General features: G+C 38.7%; 1 protein-coding gene across 5 annotated transcripts in view; it reads right to left on the bottom strand.

Annotated features, from left to right (window-relative positions):
- Positions 1-5,000: 5,000 nt before the first annotated feature.
- LOC113587343 (probable E3 ubiquitin-protein ligase HECTD4) overlaps positions 5,001-24,339 on the bottom strand; it is an 87,723-nt gene continuing 68,384 nt past the window's right edge. For all 5 annotated transcript variants that reach the window (XM_035530083.1, XM_035530085.1, XM_035530086.1 and 2 more), the window contains exons 53-76: positions 23,957-24,094; positions 23,295-23,431; positions 22,146-22,306; positions 21,797-21,978; positions 20,605-20,810; positions 20,172-20,302; positions 19,767-19,972; positions 19,273-19,452; positions 17,792-19,176; positions 17,504-17,711; positions 17,002-17,225; positions 16,691-16,836; positions 13,396-13,499; positions 13,013-13,142; positions 12,459-12,649; positions 12,132-12,278; positions 11,800-11,919; positions 11,563-11,718; positions 11,345-11,448; positions 11,015-11,236; positions 9,018-9,184; positions 8,007-8,202; positions 7,542-7,764; positions 5,001-6,925 (exon numbers count right to left, since the gene is read on the bottom strand). In XM_035530083.1, coding sequence (XP_035385976.1) covers positions 6,789-6,925; positions 7,542-7,764; positions 8,007-8,202; positions 9,018-9,184; positions 11,015-11,236; positions 11,345-11,448; positions 11,563-11,718; positions 11,800-11,919; positions 12,132-12,278; positions 12,459-12,649; positions 13,013-13,142; positions 13,396-13,499; positions 16,691-16,836; positions 17,002-17,225; positions 17,504-17,711; positions 17,792-19,176; positions 19,273-19,452; positions 19,767-19,972; positions 20,172-20,302; positions 20,605-20,810; positions 21,797-21,978; positions 22,146-22,306; positions 23,295-23,431; positions 23,957-24,094 — 5,201 coding nt within the window. In that variant the 3' untranslated portion in view covers positions 5,001-6,788. The remainder of the gene's footprint in view (positions 6,926-7,541; positions 7,765-8,006; positions 8,203-9,017; positions 9,185-11,014; positions 11,237-11,344; positions 11,449-11,562; positions 11,719-11,799; positions 11,920-12,131; positions 12,279-12,458; positions 12,650-13,012; positions 13,143-13,395; positions 13,500-16,690; positions 16,837-17,001; positions 17,226-17,503; positions 17,712-17,791; positions 19,177-19,272; positions 19,453-19,766; positions 19,973-20,171; positions 20,303-20,604; positions 20,811-21,796; positions 21,979-22,145; positions 22,307-23,294; positions 23,432-23,956; positions 24,095-24,339) is intronic.

Below are 24,339 nucleotides of genomic sequence, written 5' to 3'. Positions count from 1 at the left end.
TGTGTTATTGTTACGCTAGATTAATTTGTTTCTTGTGGAGATCTGTTCCAACGCTCAGGGTCTTTTTCTGACTGGAAGTTCCACTGAGGATTTTGCCCAAAACCTGCTGCTTGCGACTTTGGCCAAGATGCAAGATTTTGTGCAGCTCTGCACACTGTCTGACTGATAGAAAAACCTTGAGTGCCACTTAACCAATCACGAAAAACTGGAAGAGATGGGAGTTATTGTTGTTAATAAGCTGAATGTCTGCAGTGAGGGAACATCATGTTATTTTAATGAATATGGCTCAGACATACCCCTGTGGCACTTCCTACAGGCTGTCTGATAACATCACCTCTGCCCTGTATGACCCAATGAAACTAGTTAGGATTGTGCCAAGTTATTTGTCATATGAGGGCTCATCTGATGAACGTTCGACCCAGCTGTGCTCCGAATATAAAGAGACTGATGCTACAGAGACACCAAGTCAAGTATCTCTCCAATTCTCCCAGAGCAGCTGGTCTGCAAAATCAGGTATGGCAGTGCAGAAATATATGAAGCCAAAAATCCGTTGTGAAAGGGTCTTGGAGGCAATCATTTTTGACTGTACAAATGAGGATCAAATCTGGGGCACAGAAACTATTGAGATAAATACACAGGCACTCTTCTGGATGTCCTGTGAGACTTTCCAGAGATAACCAAAGTATCAGATACCATCAAAGCCCAAGACTCAAGCTTTAAAAATTCATATATGAGCACATCTCAAGTGTCTGAAGCTAAGATGAAAAACAGTACATTTGCTTCAGCAGCATCAGTTGTAAGTGAACTTACTTATGTATTCAGATGCACTTTTGAGGGGATTTAGACATGAAGTTGGCTCATCCTTACCTGACCCAGAACTGTACAGATCCCAAGTTCAACTGGTGTCCGAAAACCTGAGGTCCACCCAGGATAAACTCAGGGAAAGTTTCTTGACAAACCTCCTCATGAGAGCTGAAGTAGATATGTCAGCCAAAAACAGAGCCAGCCTGAGCTACAAACTCTTATCAAGCGCAAAAAAACATAACAAAGAAGATTATTGAATGTATTGTGTCAATACTACCATGCTCTGAAGTGCATATTTCCAGATCTTTGAATGAAAATCTGGACATTCTTTATATAGGACAGCTTTTAACACCATCTGTGATACATTTAGAAGCCCTCAGTGACTTTATTATTGCAGATGTTTCTGAAAGGATTGCTGAAAAAGTGACGAACAGTGCAGCCCTTGAGGAATCTGAGTCTTCCTTGAAAGCAATGGACAGGATACTGTCCAAAGACTCGATCAAGCAGTTCTCCCAGGATCTGATCCCCTTAATGGGGAACCTAATGCTAGAAAGGATCAATGCTCTGGATAGTGTGAAGGCACAAACAAGCTGTAGGGTGGCTCAGCCAGTGATCTCAGCTGACATCGCTGACATCTCCTCTTATCAGTCAATGCAGGAATACGCAAGCTCTAATCTGAATAGTTCTGCACAGAAAGTTGGTATGGGGCTTGGTGAGAAAATGTCTAGTTCGTGGTTAAGGTTGCCCAAGTTTCTGAAGCTCAGATTCAAGGTATCTGTTTTATTCTTTAAAAATTATTATATTTATTCCCAGTGACATCAGTAGCTTTAGATTCTGGTCTTTGAAAAAAATTCCAATTGTACATTTATATATTACTATCATATAACCATATATTACTATCATATTTTGAATGATTTTAATCAAATTGTCTCCTCTTTGTAAAGAAACAGAAAAACAAAGTGGGTGTTTCGGCAGAAAAACGGACGCTGGATAAACATATTCCATATGGTACTTCTTTCAGTATCTCTTTAATTCATGACATGTATTATGTATTTTTAAGTTTTTTCCAAAGCCTCTGAAAAGGAAAAGGTAAGAAGGGTTGTGTAAACAAAAAAGCTAAATTAACGATTATTAATCTTCCTGGTGGCACACCACATACTGTATCCCCTGTACCACCAATTTATGTTTAACAAATATGGTTATTATTATTGCTTCATGTATCAGCATTATTGGCTTAATGGTATATTTGACAAAAAAACCAAAACAAAAAACCCAAAACTTTCTACCCATCCCATCTCTAATTCTCTACTCGCGGACATCCCAGAGGAAGATGAGAGAGCCGAGGACAGGAATGCCCCCTGGAATTTCCTGTGGGGGGGCCTAGGGCTACCGAGCCGGGACCACAGAGAGCTGAAGGGCTCCACTGAGACTGCTATGTAGGTGGTCTGGTGGAGTTGGCTAGGTCCCAGGCTAGCGATGTAGTAGCCTGGGTTCTCCCTCTTCCTAGTACAGGCCATGAGCACTGGATGGGTCCGCCAAAGCCCTAGAGGAGAACTGCCTCAGGGGCTCTCCCTGGGCGGTTGGAAATAGGTGGGCAGCAGTCTGTGGCAGCATGCCTGGACCCAGGGAGGACGTGCTGCACTACAAATCGGTTGAGTCATGACCACATATTAAACTGTATACCACTGTGATCTCATCGATCATATCAGTAATGATTCAATGTTGATTCAAATATAATTCACAAGAAGCAAACTTAGCCGTCTCCCACTGTTATTGTGGCATCCCTCGACAATAGTAATCTATTGAATTTCTACTAGGTAACAAGTTAGCTCAAATTTTCTTAATGTTTTTTTCATGCATAACCTGCTGAGTTGTTTTCACACAGTGAGAAAATCAATTTACCCTTTTTCTACCAATAGTGTATAGTACAAAAATACACTTGCTAAATGTTGTAAAAGTTTAAAATAACATTTGTACCAACATCTTTACAGTATTTTACTTGACTCAACCCGTATCGTAATTTTAATGAGAGACATGTTGCCTGAACTGGCCTTTTCCACGCATGCGCATTCCACTACTTTAAAAAGGGCATTGTAATTTAATGTATTAAAGGTTATTTCATGTATATTTGCTTAAATATCAATTATATTTTCATTTGGCAAAAGTTGCTGTTGAATCTAACCTTACTATGTTAGGCTATGTTAGCGTAATTAAATACAAGATATTTGCTTTGATGTGTAGCTATATAAAGCTATTTTGTGCCTTTGCTCACAATTCATTCAGTGGCAGCACAATGGCCAAATGATATACTCCACGTGAGGCTATTGATTATATCGTCAATCAAGACACTGTTGGGGATAGAGGCCATGAAACTGACAGTGACAATGCAATAGAGGAGAATGTCAGAAGATGGTGCAGAACATAATCCAGACCAAGAGACAGCCATACAGAACAATCCAGTGATGAGGACATTACATGCATTACATTATGGTTGAATACACCATGTCTTGTTCTGAAACAGTGTTTATGGCGAATAGCATGGGTGGAAATGCTGTTTCATAGTGTACAGAACTGAACAGACAGAGTTGCAATTACATTTAATGTGCATATTGCAAACATGTTACAATAGCTTTTCACTTGAACAAATTGTATTCACTTGAAATACATCATGCCTTACATTTACTTGCAAACTCTTTCTTGCACTGAAACTCTTTAATTTGATTTGAATGCTTGGAACCTGTTTCATAGTATGCAGAAGTGAACAGAGTTGCAAATACTTACATATTTCATTTGCATATTGCAAACGTGTTCCAACAGCTTTTTTCCACTTACACACATTGTTTTCTCTTGAAATACAGCTTAGAAAGTGTTTTCTTATCATGCCTTACATTTACGTGCAAACACTATGTTTTGGCACTGAAACTGTGAATGCTTTAAAACCCTTTTAAAGAACAAAACAAGAGCTGCACTTAAGTACATAGACAGTGTTTTCTCACTGCCAGCTATTCCTGTAAGTCTGTTTTTGGGTGAAGCTGAAAGCAAACAAAGGCATCATACCTAGACAGGATTGTAACATCACTTACAAAGTGCATTTCAAGTACATAATCATTGTAGCAACAAGGACACTAGCAAAACTATAGTACTGTATAGATGAATCAGTGAGGAAGGATAAGGTGTAAGTCTGTGGCAACCACCTGCAAAACCTTCCCCTTTTTGTTGTCTCACAGTGCAACTGTTGTCACTTTCATTTGCACCAAAGCAGGTGAAAGTGATTCACAATCCCTTATGCTTCCAAACTGATATCCCTGAAGTTTAATTGGTGTTATACTGTGATGACTAAGGGTTCCCTTATTTTTTGAGCAGTGAATAATTCCATATAGTACAAACAACATACAAACAATGAAGCAATCAACACTACAACAAATATCCAAGTCATATGCCTAAATATCTTATGTTGAAGATGTGCTTCATATGAAATTTAAAAGGATTAGAATAATGAGTTCAATACTTCACAGAAGTGGTCATAACTAGACTGCACACACCCAGGGCTCAGCCTGAAATTAGTGCTTTCTCTATGAAATGTTTGTGAACTCAGATCCAAAATGAATTCAGATCTTACTGTAAGGGGCTTTGCTCTACTGGTACAATTTTTCTGAAAATACAAATTATGTCGCAGGAATAAATTTAATGAGATTACTTTAGTATGTGACCAATAAACCTCTAAATAGCAGGATACCTCACTACAGCGCTCAAATTCTGGGTAATTCTCACCTCATATGGCTAACATGATCTGGATGCATGTTTCTCCTCCACTATTTCTCTACTAAGGTGCTTGATCAGTCTCTTGTGATTTCGAGATTGGACCACTGCAACTCTCCTGACAGGTTTTCCCCTCTGTGCCATCGGACCCCTCCAACTCATCCAGAATGCAGTTGCATGGTTTGTTTTCAACTTCCACCAGTTCTCCCACACCCTTGCTGCGCTCTCTTTACTGGCTCCCTGTGGCAGCACACATTAGTCATCTATTAAGCAGCTTCCACATACCTAAAAGCAATAAATCAAACCCCATTCTATGAGTGAGTGAGTTCATATAAATTCATATGTACCCTTTCCCAACAAGGGTGTTGATAATTCTGCAGCGCACTGTAAATATTAAATGAACCATTGCATTCTAAAACAACTCTGCTTACAAAAAGTGTACATCAAGATGTTTTATTATGTTTTAATTGTGACACAAATCTCAAAATCAATTTCACTTCAATGGACATTTATACATCTGCATTATGTTCTAGACGTGTAGAGGTAAAACAGGAAAAAAGTTAATGCAAGCATAAATTATTGTAATAAATATCAAGTAAATGTATAGCAGATTTTTACTTTGCTTCAGTGGATGCCCTGTAGACAAACCAGTAATGCTTCCTCCTAAAGATAGACTAAACAGAAGGAGTATCCTTGATAACAGCATCACATCAAAATGTACAGCATGAACAAAGTCTGAAGTCTATTTTGAACATAGGGTCAGGTTGTCATGTCTATGTTACAATGGATCCAGAAAACATAAGAAAGCATTTCTTCATATCCATTAGAGGTAACGCATCTGAATTATAATCAATTTAAGTAATGCATTAATATTTTTAAACTTAAAAAAGGACCACTGGAAATCCCACAATGAACATCCATGTTCAAAATAAAACCTGTTTGTGTGCACATTTTGGAAGAACAAAAAGTAAGAGTGGTGACTGAAAAGGGAAAAAAAAATGCTTCCATATTCAACATAGAAGCTTATTAAATAGCTACAAAGTACAGACATTTCTACATAGCTAAAGCATGTTGGATAAGGAAATTAAAACAGACCAACACAAATGTAGATTTGTCTGTGCAAATCCAGCAGGCAAAAAACAAGCAAACAAACTAAAAAGATTTCTCCAAACCCTGTTGCTATAATGAATGATCCGTGCAGGGCTTTCCCCATCAGAAAAGGGAAAGGAAGAAATCGATTAGTGTAATCGCATACAAACATTGAGGGCGAGATGCCAAGTGAGATCACCTTTAAAATAAAACGCATCTGAGAGGCTGTGGCAGTTCCATTACCACAGATATGAGTGCACTCCACAGGCTGGACCAAATCTTTGCTCATTTGGCAAAGTCACAACCTACATGTTGCATGTAATGGGCAAACATTACATGAAAACAAAATACAACTTAATATATTACTATAGCTTGACTTTATACATGCCTTACATACTCTTTATAGGCTCAAACAAAATATATGCACCTTTACCAATACAGGCAAATAAACCCTCAAGAGATTGCAAAGCAGTCCAATCTTGCTTTTAAGAGTCGAACTATTTATATAATCTTGTCATAGCACATGCTAAGTTTTTGTTGTAGAGCTGAGCTAGTAGCATCAAAAATTTATGTGAATGGTAATAAGTTTTTAATATCTCTTGATGTAGGAGGTAGTCCTTCTCAAGTCATTTCCTATCATCGGTAAATACACATGTGAATACTATTGTCTTTTGAATCCAGACTGCTAAACTCTTAAAGCTCAAGCAGCATTGCTGTAAATGAAGGCATGTAAACAAGCACCACTGGTGCTGACAAGAAAGGGGCAAAGAAAGGGGGAAGATGTAAAAATACAGAAGGATTAGACGGGAAAAGGAGATGAATGGCAGAGAGAAATTGCAGAGAGTGAGGAGTGGAGAACCAGAGAGGTGAAAAAAAGGAGAAAAGGAAAAGAAAATCTTCCCCAGTCGACAGACCAAGGGATAAATACCACCGAGTACAAAATGTGTACCACCAAAACTCTGATCTTTATGACGGCAAGTGGAGCAGGGCTGCTTTCAGTCAGTTCTGGTCTAATATAAAAGAAAGGACTTGAGGAGTTTCCAGTGGATATCAGCCATGGTGATAATATCTGTTTGCTACTGAACTAATATAGGTGACGCTTTGTGTGTGTGATGTGACATAAAGAGCTTTGGAGACTATCCACTTAGGGGGTCCTCACGATAGTGTATGGCATAGCGTAACTTCTCCAACATCACATCAAGCGAAGAGTACTGGGGCAGCTTCACCATGAACATGCAGGTTTCCACTCGAATGTAACGCACATCTGGTGAACCTAAAACACACACACACAAATATTTAATTTCTGCTGATCCCTAGTAACAATTATATTAGTACAAGAAGTTTCCAGTGTAAAACGTAAAATATGAATATAATAAAGAATATAATGTGGACTGGATCACTGCATTGGTTGGCTTGCTCGAAATATGAGCAGTTCCCAAGCAATAAGTAAATTACTCAGACTGATAGCTAAAAATAAACCACATTTAAACCCAAATGTTCAGATCTGGATTCATATTTTTTTGTTGTTTTAAATTTTGTATATTGTTTTTGTGTGAAGGGTGTCATGCAAAAATGAAAGGAGCTATACAATGAATGAAACTTGATTCTTGTTCTTTTATTATTTCTTATGTACTCTGCACACACTGCAACATTTATTTATTTTTTTTTACAGTGGGGATACCATTTGAGGGTTTTTTTTAAATTTTTTTTTATAGTGACATGCAATATAGCTTTTCCAAAAAAGCATCTTTTTACAATCACAAGTAACAGGGCAATAATCAGTGTCTAGATGCAATCTGAGTGGAAAAAGCTTGTTTTTGCCTTTCGTCTGCAATGTCCTATTTTACTCATCCACAAAGTAGCATGTAAACGTAGTCTACTGCACATACCTACAGCCCCATCTGGTGGTGCTATCTTCATGGGGTATGGGGGTACATGAGCAGTGTCTGGTCCGCCATCCTTGCATGGGCAAGTGAAGGGAATGCGCTCTTGATTACAGGCGAATTTTATGAACTTGCAGAGTTCCTCCTGTGTAAACATCTCCAGTGCCGCCCAGAAAAACTCAATGTGCTGGTCAGTCTCCATTAACCCCACCTGGTACATAGTGTGAGCCTAAAGAAAGAATGTTATGATAAATGGAGGCTGTGAACTTGTGAACTTTGAACTATGTGAACTTTGATGAGGACTCGGGGAATGGAAGTATGGTTCAGTTGTAATAGAAAACACCCAATTACCAGTAGGAAAATAATATTTAACTCCAAAAAGCCTATTTTACACTGGAATAATAAGGCATACTGGTTGCATTTAATAAATATTAATGAAGGTAATTTAGGTACAGAGACAAAAGATTTCACCTTAAGGAATTCCAGGTTGATGTAGTGGAGGCCACAGGTACGTAGTTCCATCTCTAAGGGGCTAAGTGCGGTAAGGAGCTGCAGAGGGATGATAGAACCAAGGCCTGCACGCACAGCACTCATACACTCCACATTTTGCAGCTCCCGCAGGCGTAGAGCACGTATTGCCAGTGCATACATATCTTTGTTCTCCCAACTGAAAACATACAGGACAAATGGTAGATCTTGGTAAGTCACAGAAAGGACTGGGTGGTTTTGTGATTTCAAGAAAGTATTCCATTTTTTTTAACCAAAGAAAGCAAGGATAGGACAGTCACCACGGTAATGAAAACATGTTTTTGAATAAACAGGCCTTGTATGTCTTGTATTCAGAGTATTATTTTATGCATGGCTCTGGATGAGGTAGCTACATTATAGCCAAGTTTGATTTTTTCTTTTAAAATCAGAGGTAACAGCTCTATTTAGGCTATGTGTTTATGAGCCATTTCTGTGCAGACTTTGAGCAGTCACCGATCACATGCAAATAAGCAAATTACAACAACAAATGTAAGCTACCAAAACCATGACAATAATAGATCAAAGAGATAGGCCAATGCAAAATATTAAAATAATGAAAGATTCAGTTGTTACTGTGCACAAATGCTTTTCATCGGTTGCCGCAATGCGATACATATGGGTTAATTTAATCCCCCATGCAAATTATATATATCATATTTAAATATATAAATATAAAAGCTTTTGAAATAATTTAATTATCTCGGACCCATATTCAAATATTAAAAAGGCAGGAATTAACCTTATTCATTAATTTTTTTTTGTTGTTGATAGTGGTTTTTATCTTGGAACAGGCTGGAATGCAGGAATAAAATATGGGTTCTGCTCAAAACAAACAAACAAACAAACAAACAAACAAAAAAATCCCAATTTTAATCCCAAACCCCTCCAATCTACACCCATTCTGATCATGTATCTTTCTTTCCACAATTCTTCCAAAGTTCTTTTGGATGGTACCTGACAGCAAGGTTATATCCACCCTGACACAGTTCCACCTCCTCGCCTGTCATGGTGATGTAGGTGAAAGTACAGCATGGGCGACTGGGAGAGTCAGGGCTCTCGCCAGATTGGTTCTGCGATGAGATCTCTGCACACAATACCTCCAATTCAGCCTCATCAATCACCTAGAAGGAAAAGTAGAAGAGTTTCCCTACCAAGGTCAGTTGCTAATTGCATAAAACTTATACAAGTTATTTCCTTAATCCTGCACATAAGTAAATAAAAAAATATTCTTTTAGCATCAGTTTTTCTTAGGCAAACATCATCTCCATAGCAAGAGTTTCTTGACACTTGCTATGGAGTAGAAAAACCTGCTTTGTATCTACATTCACTGACCACTTTAGAAGGTATATATGTGCATTGTGTACGACTATACAATTGCAATCTAGTCTGCTAGCATGCACTGTTCCTAAAACACTTTCAACTTCCTTCATAACTGGTCAGTTTTTGACAAAAGGACCACTGCTGGAAAGATTAATTGGGGTGCACAGATGGCATATAAACTTGATCTATACTTCTACAAGTTATTTCTGGTAAAATGTCTGGTGAGTGAATTCGTTATAGCTGCCATAAGCAATTTATTTTAAGAACACTCTGACTAAATCCCATTACAAGTATGGCATTTAGGAGGCACTCTCCTCCAGACTCAGAGAGTGCTAGAAATAGTGTTATCCCTTTGCTGAGATAGTGTTTCAGCACTAAAAACACCATCCATCTCCAAATATTGTCTGTAATAAACCAGATTTTTTTTCTCCCTGTAGAAAGCAGGCACATGGTGGTGGATGAGGGTGTGGGTGGGTGTGCATGTCTGTCTGTCTGAGACTGGTGGAGGGGAACGTTCCAAATTAGTATATAGGGATTTCAAAGCACTAGCAATATGGTAACAGCAGAAATTTAATGTTGTGCTGAAGCGTGTATAAACTGCATGTATTGTTGTCAGTGCTGAAACAGAGTTCAAGTGCTTTTCATGGAGATGATGTCTTCAGTCGGCATATAAAGACAGCGAGGGACTCTGCTGTTTGGAAAGCCAGTGGAAGCTCATTCCACCAGCTGGCTACAATGTCTTCATGCATGTTTTCCATGAACTGAAGAATGACTGGTCAAATCATGCTGTAATGGTAGCTTGACAGGCTCAAGGTGTGAATTTGGTTTTGACAACTGTCATCAAGTAGAAGGAAGCAGGTCAGTTTTTAGCTTTGTAGACAATACTTTTAAATCTGATATGAGCAGCTACAAAACACCACTGAAATGAATGCAGTGCTAGAGTGACATGGGAGAACTCAGGACCGCTGAAAAACGCTAAAACAATTGCTCTAAGCAAATGTAAAAAAATAAAATAAAATCAACATGTGGCATACCTAAAACAGTGGGCACAACAAAACTTTGAAAATTTCAGAAACACTACTGCTCAGCTTACATGACATTATCACTTGTGGAAGCCTTGTTGATGCAGTAGTGTGCACACGTCATGATCAAATATAGATAATGCTATAGGAAAGAGTAGGAAAGAGTAGGAGGAAAGAGTCCATGATTCCCAAATCCCACCATTTCATGAAAATACATGTGAGAAATAGCCTGGCTAAGGCTAGGGTTGTTGGCACCAGGAAACTTAAAAATAAAGGAGAAATTTACAGTTTGTATCAGGCACACACAGGCTAGCATCAGTGGCAGTGAAAAAAGTGGAGGGTTTGTTCAGAGTCAGTGAAAAATATGGATGTAATTTATAACACATTATATAGAAATAACAAGAGTAAATACTATAATAACAATATAGAGAAGAATGCTTTTTAGTTCACGGTACCCCTAACAGGATGAGTTTAAACATTCAGGAGAGAAAATCCTGCATTTAATTTCCCCCCCAATATAAATGTGCATATTCAAAAGGATGATTATATCTAAAATCAGATTTTTGGATTTGCTTGGGCAGTCACTGAAAAAACATGGCTATGCCTTACACTTTCAAACTTCTTGACATGGTTGTAGGTGAGGAGGTCAGCTTCCTGCAAATCTGCATCTGGGTCCAGCACCTCACCCACTAGACCTTTCCAGAAGGATCCCAACAAATCCAGTGGCAAAGGCACATCTGCCCGGATGGCAATGCCCAGCAGCTGGCCGAAGAAGTGTAACAGCTGCTCTTCAGCATAGCTAATGGGGCAAGGCGTCAAGATGTACTTCCCCTAGACACAGACATGCATTAGCTTTATGCTGCATATAAACTTGATAAATAAAGGGAAAACATACAATTCCTATTACCTCCATTTTGTATGAGATGAAGAAGACTGTACCTTGTTGTGGTTAGCTGCAGCACTGGGACACAGGAGAAGCAGAGAAAGGGCACTGCTTTGCAACTCCTTGCAGACTTGCCAAAGGAAATGGCGAAATGAACCACCTAAAAAGAAACAATTTAAAAGTACTAAACAGACTTAAATAAAATCTTGGATTGGATTAAATATATGAAAAAATATTTTGACTGTGTTTGTAAATGCGAATGCCTTGAACACACTAGTGCCATGAACTTCCTCCCCAGTGAAGCGGATGTTGAAGGCATAGGTGGGGTCTCCTCCACTTGCGAGCTTCACACAGAGCTGAGATGAAGGTACGCTAGCCAGCTGTCTGGCTGCTTGACAGAAATAGGTGTTTTCTGATGACCGAATCTCTCCTGGACAACATGAACATATGCATATGAGAGTTTATAACAAGACTGAGAAATTATTTGAAACTGTTGCTCTGTTCTCCATACCTCCCACTATCTCTAGAGGGTCCAGTATGATCTCAGGGGCAGCATGGTCAGCAGTGCGCTGCACTGTTGCATTCAGCACTCTGTTCATAAATGTCACTTTGGTGTCATAAAAAATTAGGCCTGAGAGAGAAATTAAGTAAAGCATAAGAAATATGAGGGCTTTAACAGCAAAATATTTTATAACTTACTACCACTAGTTGCCAGGCCTAAAATTAAGACTTACACTGTCAAAACAGATTTTATACTAAACAGGAGGTTTCTACTTAGACTGGAGAGAAAAAAAAAAAAGGACTTAAATAACCTCAACAACAACAACATATGCAGGATCCCACCTTTGGCCTCACACAGCAGGGCAGCAATACTGTTCTGATAGGCATGTGTCTGCCTGAGCTCTACAAGTGGCAGGAAGAAACTCTCCAGCATGTTATTAAGAGACTGCAACAAGGCAAATCGCAGACGCAAACTTTCCACAGGTACACCTAAAGAGTAAATTTTAGATATTAAAAATTCAGTAAAAATGGGGAAAAAATAAATAAAAATGTATGACCCACTTCTATTGCAAATGCTCAAATAAAAAAGCCTGAACTATTCCCATGAATAAATAATGAAAATGCATCATTAACAGCATGTAAAAGTGTAACGTATACAGCTGTTCTTACTTAACAGACATGAGACTCTGGGGTCTGCTGCATCTGTGGGGTCCAGGTAAACTTCATGTGGATGGAGGCGTGTAGGTGTGATGGCCAGATGACGACATAGGCGATTAACATATTGGACTAGTGCGATGTCCATCTCCAAGGTCCATTTCTTGCTTGTCTTCTGGGCATATCGTGTGTCAACACACGAACATCTACAGAAGACACCACACCAGTAGTAATATTCAGAATTTATACCCAATTTACTCCAGACTTAAAAGGACAAAAAAAAAAGAAAAAGAACGGGCAACCCCGTACCCCCCAACCCAAATTAAATATAACAACTATACATGCAGTTTATACAAGCTTCAGCACAACATTACATTTCTGCTGTTACCATATTGCTAGTGCTTTGAAATCCCTATATACTAATTTGGAAGGTTCCCCTCCACCAGTCTCAGACAGACAGACATGCACACCCACCCACACCCTCATCCACCACCATGTGCCTGCTTTCCACAGTGAGGAAAAACCTGGATTCTATACAACATTTGGTAATGGATAGTGTTTTTACTAACCTTTCAAAGTGTAGGTCATAACCACATGCCAGGATGGCTCGCCAAACACTGCGAATGTCCTGCTTGGACCGATCAACAGTAAACTTGTGGAAACCTTCCAGAGTTAAATATTTTTCTTCTGGGACTGAAACTGAGAGTGGGGGAGTGAACAGGGGAGTTTGATCTCTCATATATGGACCTCAGAATGCATTTATACACAGGCACCTGGACATTTTTGACATACAAAAGTTCCAATTTGTTTATGTGGAGTTGTGCAAAGGGTAAATTCTTTGCATAGAAAGAAAAAAAGAAACACATGTACATCTAGATATACACCAACAAATACGTAAAATGACATTTCTAAACATAGCAAACATTCATTATTGCTATTCTATTGTAAAAACCTTCCATCTTTTTGGTAGGTGACTTTTCAAGGTCTTTCTCATCAGGCCTGGATTTCTCTGGAGACTTAGGCTTCAGGACTGGTTTCTTCTCACTTAATGCAGTCCTGAAATTAAAAGTAATGGAAGAGAAGTATGACTGACAAATTCTTGATGCATACCCATGATGTTTAATCCATGACAACCTGTACCAAAAGCTCACACACAATACAGTTTGTCACTGATCTAACACAGAGCAAACCACTGTTGCTATTTTAGACAACACTACAAGATATCACAGTACTATTAATCACTGTTGAACACTGGCTAAAGTGACTTCTTAGGCAAACTAATATAACATGGAGATCATTTAAATACTTCAATATGTTCATTTCAGTAACTTTTTTATATTCTCATACATGCATGCTACATATATGCTGCCCTCCAAAATTACTGTCACACTCAATTAATATGATTAAAAAATCCACTTTATGATTTTTTTTTTTTTTTTTTTTTACTATTTCCAATTTTTTTTTGGAAATACACGAGCTTTCATGCAACTGTCAACAGCATGACATCTGAAATGCTTGTAAATCTCCTGTAAATGATCATAAAGGACTGTCTATGGTCTGTGTCAAATAAATAATTTCCCATATCCCTGCTACAGTAATAATTAAACTGCTGTATAGTGTGCTAAAATATTAGTCCAGTTTGTACTTGTCAAATATAGGCACAGGTAACAGTAAATATGAAGCATGATCTTTCAGCATATTTCAGCAATGGAGAGGTTGCTTGCATAAAAAAAACCCCCTAACCTTGAGAAAAGACGACCAATTATACAGAAGTTCAATTGTAACTTTACACAGGATATGATTTGAAATATCCTATGCCAGTGCATTAGACCTTCATATAGGGCCCATCCCTCTCACTTCATACCAGCAACCAAAACATTGCAACCTCTTCCAGGGGTCATCAGGTAGGCACATTCCTTTGGTGTTTCACAGAATTAAGACGACGACACCTCAAGAAGGCTCAACAGTGAGGGCTGGCATCTCAGCCCCACCTCTCTGCAAGCTCACTTTTAAACCAAGCTGCACTTTAGACATAAACACAAATTGGCTTCCCTGAAGGAAGGCTGAATTTATTCCCCTGAATAAGGCTATACACAGTCCCACTGACACTGTTTGACTACAGTGTATGTGTAATTGTTATATTACAAATTTATGTAATCTTTGTCATTTTTAATGCTAATTAGTTAATAAATATGCTTGGCTTGCTAATAGTACTGAACTGGGCAATCTGTAATGCTCTGGATCAATAATAATTACAAGAATAACTACTACAAAACCATTCCTGAAAGTAATCAACATAAGGGTCAGGGGAAATATGGCCAGTAATTATCTGTTACATTAGCTACAAAGGCACCCTTCATTTAGCTCGCACCTCACAGCCCAACTTTTGCTAAACAAATGCATCCTATATATTTTCTACAGAGTACATCCTTGGTAGGTATGTGGAAAGATGAACTTCTCCATTTCAAGAAACTGTGTGGTCTAGCAAAAGCACAAAATGTATATTTAACAGAAAATGTATTTAGTAAATAAACTGGTAGATTAAGATTTAATTAATTTGATTGTAAATGTAAAATTAATGAATGTCAAATTAATGAATAATTTAAAATACACTGTTATTTAATTTAAAAATTGACACTAATAGCCCCAAGAAACCTAAATCTGTGATTTCATTCTAATTAGTTTAATGTTGTATCAAATTATTAATAAGTGACCTTCCAATTTACTTTATTTTCCAACGCTTTATGCAGCACAATCACAATGCTGATGTCACATGGTGCTCCCACATACCATTTATTACAATTAAAACGTGCACTTGAACAGTTCTTTAAGTCTGAGTAATCTATTGAGCAAAGGCTAACCTAGCAAGAGCAGTCTCCTGTAATAATTCTCAAAATTGCATCAGTAGGTTTGTACCTGTATGTTAAAGTTCTAATTCTCCTTGCTCGTATAATTATGTTTAATAACAGTAGACAAGTATGAGTTATATCTGAAAATTAATAATCAAATCAGCAGCAGTTTACCATTTTATTTTACTTTAAATATCACTTTAAAATACCATTATATATATATATATATATATATATATATATATATATATATGATGGAAACATCATAGTCCATGCTAGAAGCCACTGAACCATCACTCTCAGCTTCCAGCTAATGCACCCAAACATCTGCACTTAAACTTCAGCTAAAGTAAGTCTCCTCCTTTTCATGATGTCCAAACGTACTGGCGATCAAATTATCCACAAAAAAACCCTGACTGCCAAAATATCCATGATATCCATATGTTTTGCCAAACAGGATCACATGCATGCGCTAAAACTTATCTGGCTAGAGCACACCAGAGATATATTGTTTTACTCATTGCCCTCCCTCACTCAGTGGATGACAATACAAGGCAAGTGAGCTGTCAACGTTTTCACCTATGGGAGTGGAACAGCTGCTAATCAATCTGGGTGCGTTGTGAAAACCCTTGTGAAGTAATTTCATGACATCAAGCTGTATGCCAGAAGTGATTGACAATGACTCACTTATCCATCACACCAGGATATACAGCAACAGCATCACAATATCATCTGGACAGGATAAATAAAGTTGGATGGTTACAAAGGGAGGGAAGTTAGCTAGAATAACTCTTCCCTCTCATCTTTGAGACAGTCTCCTCAATCCTGTAATTAGTCCCCAACCATTATCATTAAGTCTGCAATTAATTAGAATTACCTCAGAAACTAATGATTATTTGTTATACAAATACTTATATTGTAACAGAACTGCAGAAAGAAGCTGGAGAAACCACACTGGTATATATATTTTAGGGTCCTAGATACTTTTGCATCAATTATTTGGAAGAATTTTAATTATTTGGGGAGAGGAGGAGCTGAGTGGAGGAATATAATGCTTGAGGCAAAACAAACATATCTGGAAATTTGGTACAATGCATGGGGTCTACAATCAATATACACACACAGTGCATGTTCAGAAATAAGCCAAGAGTCTGTAAGGAGTCAGTAATGTAGACTGTAGATTGAGAAAATAGTATTGGTGACTACAGAAAACAATCTGATCATGTGCAAATAAGTGATTTGGTACAGATATAAATGTTACAAAATTTTGATTTTGATTTTTAATTATTTAGAAGAATTTGTGAGGAATTTTTACTTTTTCTTCTTGTTGCCAGATTATTTTATAACATTTAGCATTTGTAACAACTGGTTTTGCGAGCAGTGTGTGTGATGACTCACCGGACACTGTTGAGTACAGACTTCTCTTTGATGGGGGGCTTGGTAATGGGTCTCTTTGTGCTGACCACTTTGCCTTGGTGCTGCTCCTTGCCTGCCTTACTGTACTTGCATTTGTTTGGTTTGACTGTGCCATATTTGCGGAGAATCTGGTGATAGAAATGTAGTTTATATTGTCATTTTTAGCACATTTCAATAGAAGACTGACATGAAAACTGGTTGATGACTTCTGAGTCATTTACATGTACATGGTAAATGGATTTCTGGTGCATAAGAAACATTCCATATATGTAATTATATACGTTAGCAGTAACCTGTGTAAGCTGATCTTCAAGCACTTTCTTAGGAGGTCGTACATGGTTGAAGAACACGTACAACAGGTTGCCAGGTGTTTGAGAGTTGATCTGTTCTTTGCTGAGATAAATGTCAGACACTTTCACTGGCTTTGTTGGGGTTAGGCTTAGCATCTGCTCTGACTGAATACAACTTTTAAAGATGTCTGTCAACACATCTCGTGCCCCAGGAACAAGCTTGTCTCCTGTTAGAATATCATAATGTAAGTTAGACATGCAAAGCAGTCTGCCTCCTAAAAATTAAACATACTATTCAACTGTAGTTGAACTGATTTTAGTTAACTGGCTTTAATTACTACTGCAACAGCTGGGTACTTTAACAGATAGCATGCATACCAATAGCAACTGGACTGATATCAAAAAGATATTTTAAAATTAAGATTAGAATAACAAATACTTTGTGTTTTACTCTAAAGCACATACAATAATTATCAACAGAAGAGAAAATATAAAATAAAACAACCTCTGACTGTCTTATCAAGAAAGTAGTCCTCAAGTGCAGAGCTTCCTTGTGTATCAAATAGGCTTTGATTAACACTGGAAGCAGTCAGGATTTCTTCATTGGTCATTTCCATTAGCTCCTCCTCTCCTTCAAGGCTGGACAAACCAATGAGATCACTGCTGTTGAAGAGACTGGCACGAATTTTCTCTACTTTGGCCCTGGCCCGTACCTGTAAAGCAAAGACAAGCGATCTACCAGCTGGCAATAACCAATATGATATCCTTTCAAATCTGTTTTTTCTCCACCTACCTCTATTACAGCATAACCTTTAATGGAGCGTGCCATAGTGGTGTTGTTGCCAAGTGAGTTGACTGTGTACAAGGATCCCCCATCAGACACTGAGGCTGTTTCTCCCCCATCTAGCTGCTCCCCAAGACTACCAAGACTACCAATGCTTCCTGTGCTACAAAGTGAGATATCAAGGCTTTCTTGACTGGAGATATTGTGGGGATCAAGAGGTCCTTGTGGCTGAGCAGTGGTTACTTGTGGAGTCACAGTGCATGCTAACACTTCCTGGTCCACAGACAGCTCACTGGCAGTCCGGGACACACCCTGAGAGGAGCTGCAAATGGATGTCTGGCTCGTTGAAGCTGAAGCACTCATGCTGATAGCTGGGGTGGCACTGCTGGAACTATCTGGACTGTCCATAGTGCCTGGATGAGACTTCTCTGTTTTAGTATCCTGGGCAGTGCTTGGAGTCCCAACCACAGCTCCTTTAGTCTTCTTATGGTCCTCGACCTGAAGCGGAATGAAGATCTCATCTTTGAAAAGGCCTCCGTGTGCATTGCAAGCCCTTCGGATAGCCTTACGCACCACAGCTTCTTCCAAGTGAGTTGGAATGCCAGAGAGCACCAGCAGCCGCCCATGAGCAGTAGGACCAACCAGAGCTTGGCAAGCATCAGCTACAGCATCCCCAGTCACGGCCAGCCCCTGAGGGTCCTTGTTAGTTAGGTGCCGTATGATCATGAGTAATGTCAGCCCACGGTGGAACCACAGCATGTCTTCTGGCTTTCCCCCTGCCACATTCAGTAAAGCACTATCACTCTCGGATAGTCTTGAACTACTTCCAGAGCCCCGTTTTCCTGAAGCTACAGCTGCAGCAACCACAGCTGCAGCTGCCCGTTCACGTTTCAGCTTGACCTTCTTACGCTTAGTCAACAAGCTTGGACTTTGGGGGGTTTGGCCTGGTGAAGATGATGATGATGATGACGAATCACTAAGGTTTGGTGCATTGGATGATGAAAGAGTGCCTACAGAGGAGGCTCCACCACCCACATTTAGTGGCAATGTGACTTCTGCTACAGCCAGGCATACCTCCATTAGGGCATGGAAGTACGTGGAGAAGCGGCTTTGCTCAGCAGTCAGAGCCAAAGAGCCACTACTTCCTGAGGTAGAAGAACTTGCAGTAGCCAGCCCCCAGCCCTGGGTCTCCCGGTCATAAAGCTTTCTGAGCTCTGTCTGTAGAGCCATGAGAACTGCCAAGCAAGGATTCAGGAGCAGTGCAATTGAGCTGGATAAGCCTGAGGGACCTTTGCACTGTTCTAAATGATGGATCTTGCGAAAGAGCTCAGCAAGCAGGTGAAAGATTAGCTCCTTGATACAAGGTGCAAGATCAGTAGTCCACAGAAGACCACCTTATGGAAGAAAAGTATGGATGAATAAACTGACTGATTAAAAAGCAGAGGCTAGAATGATCAGACCAACCAGTTAGTGAAGAGGATGTTTCTTACCCAGTAACTCCACAACCTGCAGTAGCACAGAAGATGGCACAGTGTCTAGTTCCTCCTCTGAGTGCTCACTGCCCTCATCCAGTGTCCACGTCAGGAGCTGTTCGGCAAAGGCCATGGCCAAAGGAAACTCCAGAGGCAGTGCATGCAGTACAAGCACCACCCCAGGGGGGGGAGACACACCTTTGAGAAAAGTCCAGAGAAATCTTAGCAAGAGATGCTTATATGTAAGCACATACACATGATCAGTTACATTTGAGGACACTTGTTGGAACCTAGTTCCTTTACATGTGAATGTATAATGTAAAATTATATTACATAAAAATAAAAATAAATGGCCTCTAAATTTTGAATTCCTCAGCACAGTCTAATTTCCCAAAATAGCAGCTTCAAAAACAAATCATTCAGTAAATTTGATCTATGAAACAAATTGGGAACCAAGTTAGATTATCTATAATAGAAACATATTGAACTATACAATGTATTGCTGTTCTAACCTAGCTTTATATGCAATCTGTCAGTAGGAATGATGATGCTGGGGTATTGGTTGGTTGTGGGAGGAGGCGTAAGGCCTGTATTAGAGGGAGATGCATCCAGTGGGTAGCAGACGGCCTCCATCAGATTCAGCTGGCCATTGCGCCGCACCTTGTGCCCCAACCCATACACCATGATCCGGGCCCAGGGAGCCTTATATAGAGATGAGCTGAAGGAAAATAAAGAATGAAAGTGAGAAGAGGTGGTACAGAAATATCAACAGACCTTTAATCTTATATTCACATCTAAGGTGGAATCATAGGTTTTATTGTACAATGTCCTTGAATTCTTTTTTCAAGCAGTTTTTTTTTTTTAATAGAAGCTTCAAATTGTTTAATAGAATTATTCAAATTGTAATGTTTACTCACTCTTTGCGGCATCCAAGCTGTCCTTCTTTACAAGATACAACCACAAATGCAGCACCAGGGAAGTTGACATCCATGCTGACTTTTGATTCCGAGATTGGGAACTCCTCTGATGTGAACTGGTCTGGGGCACTCTTGAGTTTCCCCCCCCAAAAAAAAAAAAACCCATCATGTAAGAAAAAATCTGTCTATTATTGCACGTTCACTGTCACTTTAAATAAGTTTGATATGTTTGTATGGGTGAGCCCTATACAAATGAGTAAATATAACAGCATGTGGGAATACAGAGTTCATATAAAATCATATGGTGCATGTAATATTCTAAGTTTAACTACAAATTATTAAGTATTTACAGTGTAAAACCAATGGAGTCATATTGGAGAGCTTTCACTAGACTAAGATCTCAGACCAAGTGATGGACTCTGAGGGTTAGTACCTGGAGAAAGCAGCAAATCTGCTTGGTAAGATCCAGCAAGCTGTCTTCTCCCTGGTGCAAGGCTCTGCTAATAGCCACAGTCAACCACTCACGAATGGTCTGTGCGTTACCTTGATAAAAGAGCTCAGTTGGAGAGCAGCTTTGCCCTTGAAGGTTGTGAAGCACAGACTGGGCCAGCAAAATAGAGTTTGAGCTGATGGAGCCATCTAAAAGGGGTGAGATTAAGAAGGAAATATTTCAGGGGGAACTGACAGCAGAATTAACGAAATTAATGAACTTACAAAAGAGCACACCCAATGCTCTTTAATGCTCATCATGTGTAAAAGGTAGCAGCTGCTAGTTAGCCTTATGCAAATGAGCTGGCTCATTAATGAGTTAACATGGGTAAACTACTCAACACAAAAAAAATGAAAGCAACTCATCCAAAGTCAGAAATAAAAAAAATAGTGTGTGTATTTTAGCTGTCTTTACCTTATCTGGAACTACTCAACATTTAAACAAATTAGCAACTTAAGAGCATATATAAAGACAAATTACACAGAATACTAATACTTCTGTTCATTTCTCTCTAATGAAAATTACAGTTTAATATAATACTTATTGTAAACCAGTTTTTTCTATAATTGGTGCAATGATGCATTCTTTGGATAGTTGTAGTAACTGATCCTCGGTTACGTGTACAATATATGGTATCTACTGAATGCTTCAGCCAGCTACGGGTCAACAAATCAGTGTGTTGCTGTAATGATGTAATGGTAAGAGTTGATTTAAAGAATATTTTTTGTTATGCAAAATTTTAGATAACTAAATAATGGGCTTGTACTATCACCAATTTGTTAGTTTAACAAAGTCTATACAGATCATGTAGATCTAAATAGAATAAACAATATTTTCTCCTTTTAAAATTCACCAGCATCACTGACAGGAAAAATGCAGCATTTCATTTAAACCTTCATGAGTGAAATAACGTTGTAGCTTTAGCATTGACAGACGAGCCTGGTACACCCATATGCACATACATACAAAACATTTTACATTTCAATGTTACATCGCTGAGTTAAGCTGTCACTCATCACCCTAAACAACATTGAAACCCCTGTCCCAACCTAAGAAGGTCTGAAGCAGTTTGATTTTGGAAACCCTGTTTCACTTTTGTTACATTAAAAACTGTTCTTCCAAAATATAGTTTTACCTGCCAGTGGTGGAGCAAGCAACTGATTAGACAGGAGTTGCAGGTGTTCAAGGGTAATGTCACGAACAGCTGGGATGTGGAAGAGGCGTGTGAAGGTGTGAGGGCTCTTTGGGGCAAAGATATTGAGTAATGCCATGCGACAGTACAAACGTGCAAGAGCACTCTCACAACGCAGTAGCTCCCTGAAACACACAAACACACAAATATCTTAACAAAGAGTGAAAGGCCACCAATGTGTATTTCATTGGTAGCAGGGATAGACAAAAAATAAGCAGGATATACAAATAAAATAGTAAAGTAACTTATTATGCTGCAGTCATTGAGTTTATAGTGGTGGCGTTTGTTTAACCTGTGAATCTGAATGTTGCTGCTGTCCAGAGACACAAGGCCATTGGCTGCAATTCTACGAGAACCTGCAGGTGGGCGCTCCAGAATCTCAATGGGGTACCAGTACCTAACCAGTACACCTTCACTGCGTAAATATGTCTCCACCTGGACCAACTCATTTACCTGGACAAATGTGTGCATGCACACACATGCATACACGAGTAAACACAAGCACACACAAACAGGCAAACACACAACAACAATCATCTACATAAATCTGTCTTGGCCCAAGTAGTACATTCTTTGTTGAGGTGTTCCTAGATGTCTGGGACTAGACTTTCATATTTTTTCATAAAATGTAAGAATTTAAATCTTGGTAGAAATGTGGACAAATATGCCACGTGAAACACTGCACTGCAATAAAGACTGAGAGACAGTCAACACAGTAACAATCTTCCGGAGGGCACGTCCCATGAGGTTATAGTGCATCCTTTAGTGCATCTGGTTTAGCAGGTAGCACATGGTGCTAGTAACACCAATGCTCAATTCCAAGAAGCACAAATATTGTTATTCTGATAAATGTGTAAGTTGCTCTGGATAAAAGCATCTGCAAAATGTGATAAATGTAAACATAATAGATGCTAACAATTAGGCCAACAGACTTTAGATCCACAGATATTTTAAATGAAGGTTTAGCAGATTTTCATGTTTTTGAAATATTTTATGACAATGTGTGTTTGTCTAGTAGAACAGTATATCAGTCATGTGTATGGGTGCAATTGCATTTCATTCATTGTCCAAGTAATGATGAAACATGTGGGTGTTGAGTATTATAATGACTAGAAGAAGCTCAATGTGTTTAAAAAGTAACGAGAATGCCCAGCAATTTACTCCTTGGCATTGAAACTCTGAAGGGAAAAAATATGGATGTGGACAGGGGGGACTGGCTTCTATATTTGCAAAATAGTGCATATTTAAGAAGAAAATGTAACCAATCTCAATGCAGTCATGCTAAACCAACATCAATCATCTCAGGCTAATATTAGCATTGTCAGCCATATTTATATTCTCTTTAGCGTAATGAAAATCTGCTCCATATTTCTCTCTAAATAAAAGTACTTATTCTAGAAGAATTGTTTCACAATTAATTTTTTTTTTACAGTAAACTTACAGAGTCAACATCAAGAACCATTCCATGAAGGCCAAATGTTTTTATCATGCCTCGGACAGCAAACTTGGGTAAGGCTGTTCCTCCTGTGCTGCTGCCAGTGTTGTTGCTTTCAGGGCAGCGTATAACCACAGTCAAACCTAGAGGAAGTTACAACCACCACAACTGGGTTTGAGGAAAATTTCCACTTTTGAATTCAATGAAAAATTTCCAACAATTATTTATTTATTAATTTACAGAAAATCTAATCTCTCAAACATAGGCATTCTTTCAGACAAACTAGAACAAATTAAAACTGTGATGACAGACTATTACCCACATGTAGCAGGTTACTAGTTTCTGCTATTACATCTGTTGAGCTCATAGTAAATATTAATTAAAATGGTAAATAGTGACACACAAGCTTGGTATAAGGATCTCAATAAATTCGGGGAGACAATGTTAGAGTATAGGAGCCTGATGCAGACATTGTGTCCAAAACAAAAGGGCCCAATCTCTATGAATTTACTTTGTCCTAATATCTACACTTACTTAAAAGGGGAGTCTGAAAAGAAAAGGTGCTCTTATTCCAAAATAATAAAGCAATAAAGCATACATGATGCACATAACTAATGGTGACATAGACATAACAAATAAAAATGTTCACTTTAAGTGTGGGTGTGTACCTTTACGAACTTTGTCTATAGTAAATTTATTAGCTTCATCCTTGATGTCCTCAATAGTGGGGAGGTAGAGGTCTCGGGGAATACCACCATTCTCCTCATATAGGAACTCCACTGTTTGTCTTGCTATGTCCACCATTCCTGTCCACCATGCACACATACATGCAGACAAAGCAAAAAAAGCACAAACAAACAAACAAACAAATAAATAAATTCTCCTCCCTTATATTTTTTCACTTAAGTAAAATTTCACCTAAACATAAAAAAGACCCTGCAATTATCCAGTTATTTATTTATTACACATTTTGTGTTCTCAATTTTGTATTGTATTGTATTAGGTACTCAGGAAATAAACCTGTGTTAACTGCCTATGTAAAAGATTGTTC

The sequence above is a fragment of the Electrophorus electricus genome, chromosome 9, assembly GCF_013358815.1.
Source record: "Electrophorus electricus isolate fEleEle1 chromosome 9, fEleEle1.pri, whole genome shotgun sequence".
Lineage (NCBI taxonomy): Eukaryota > Metazoa > Chordata > Actinopteri > Gymnotiformes > Gymnotidae > Electrophorus > Electrophorus electricus.
This window is presented reverse-complemented; position numbering and strand designations above follow the sequence as displayed.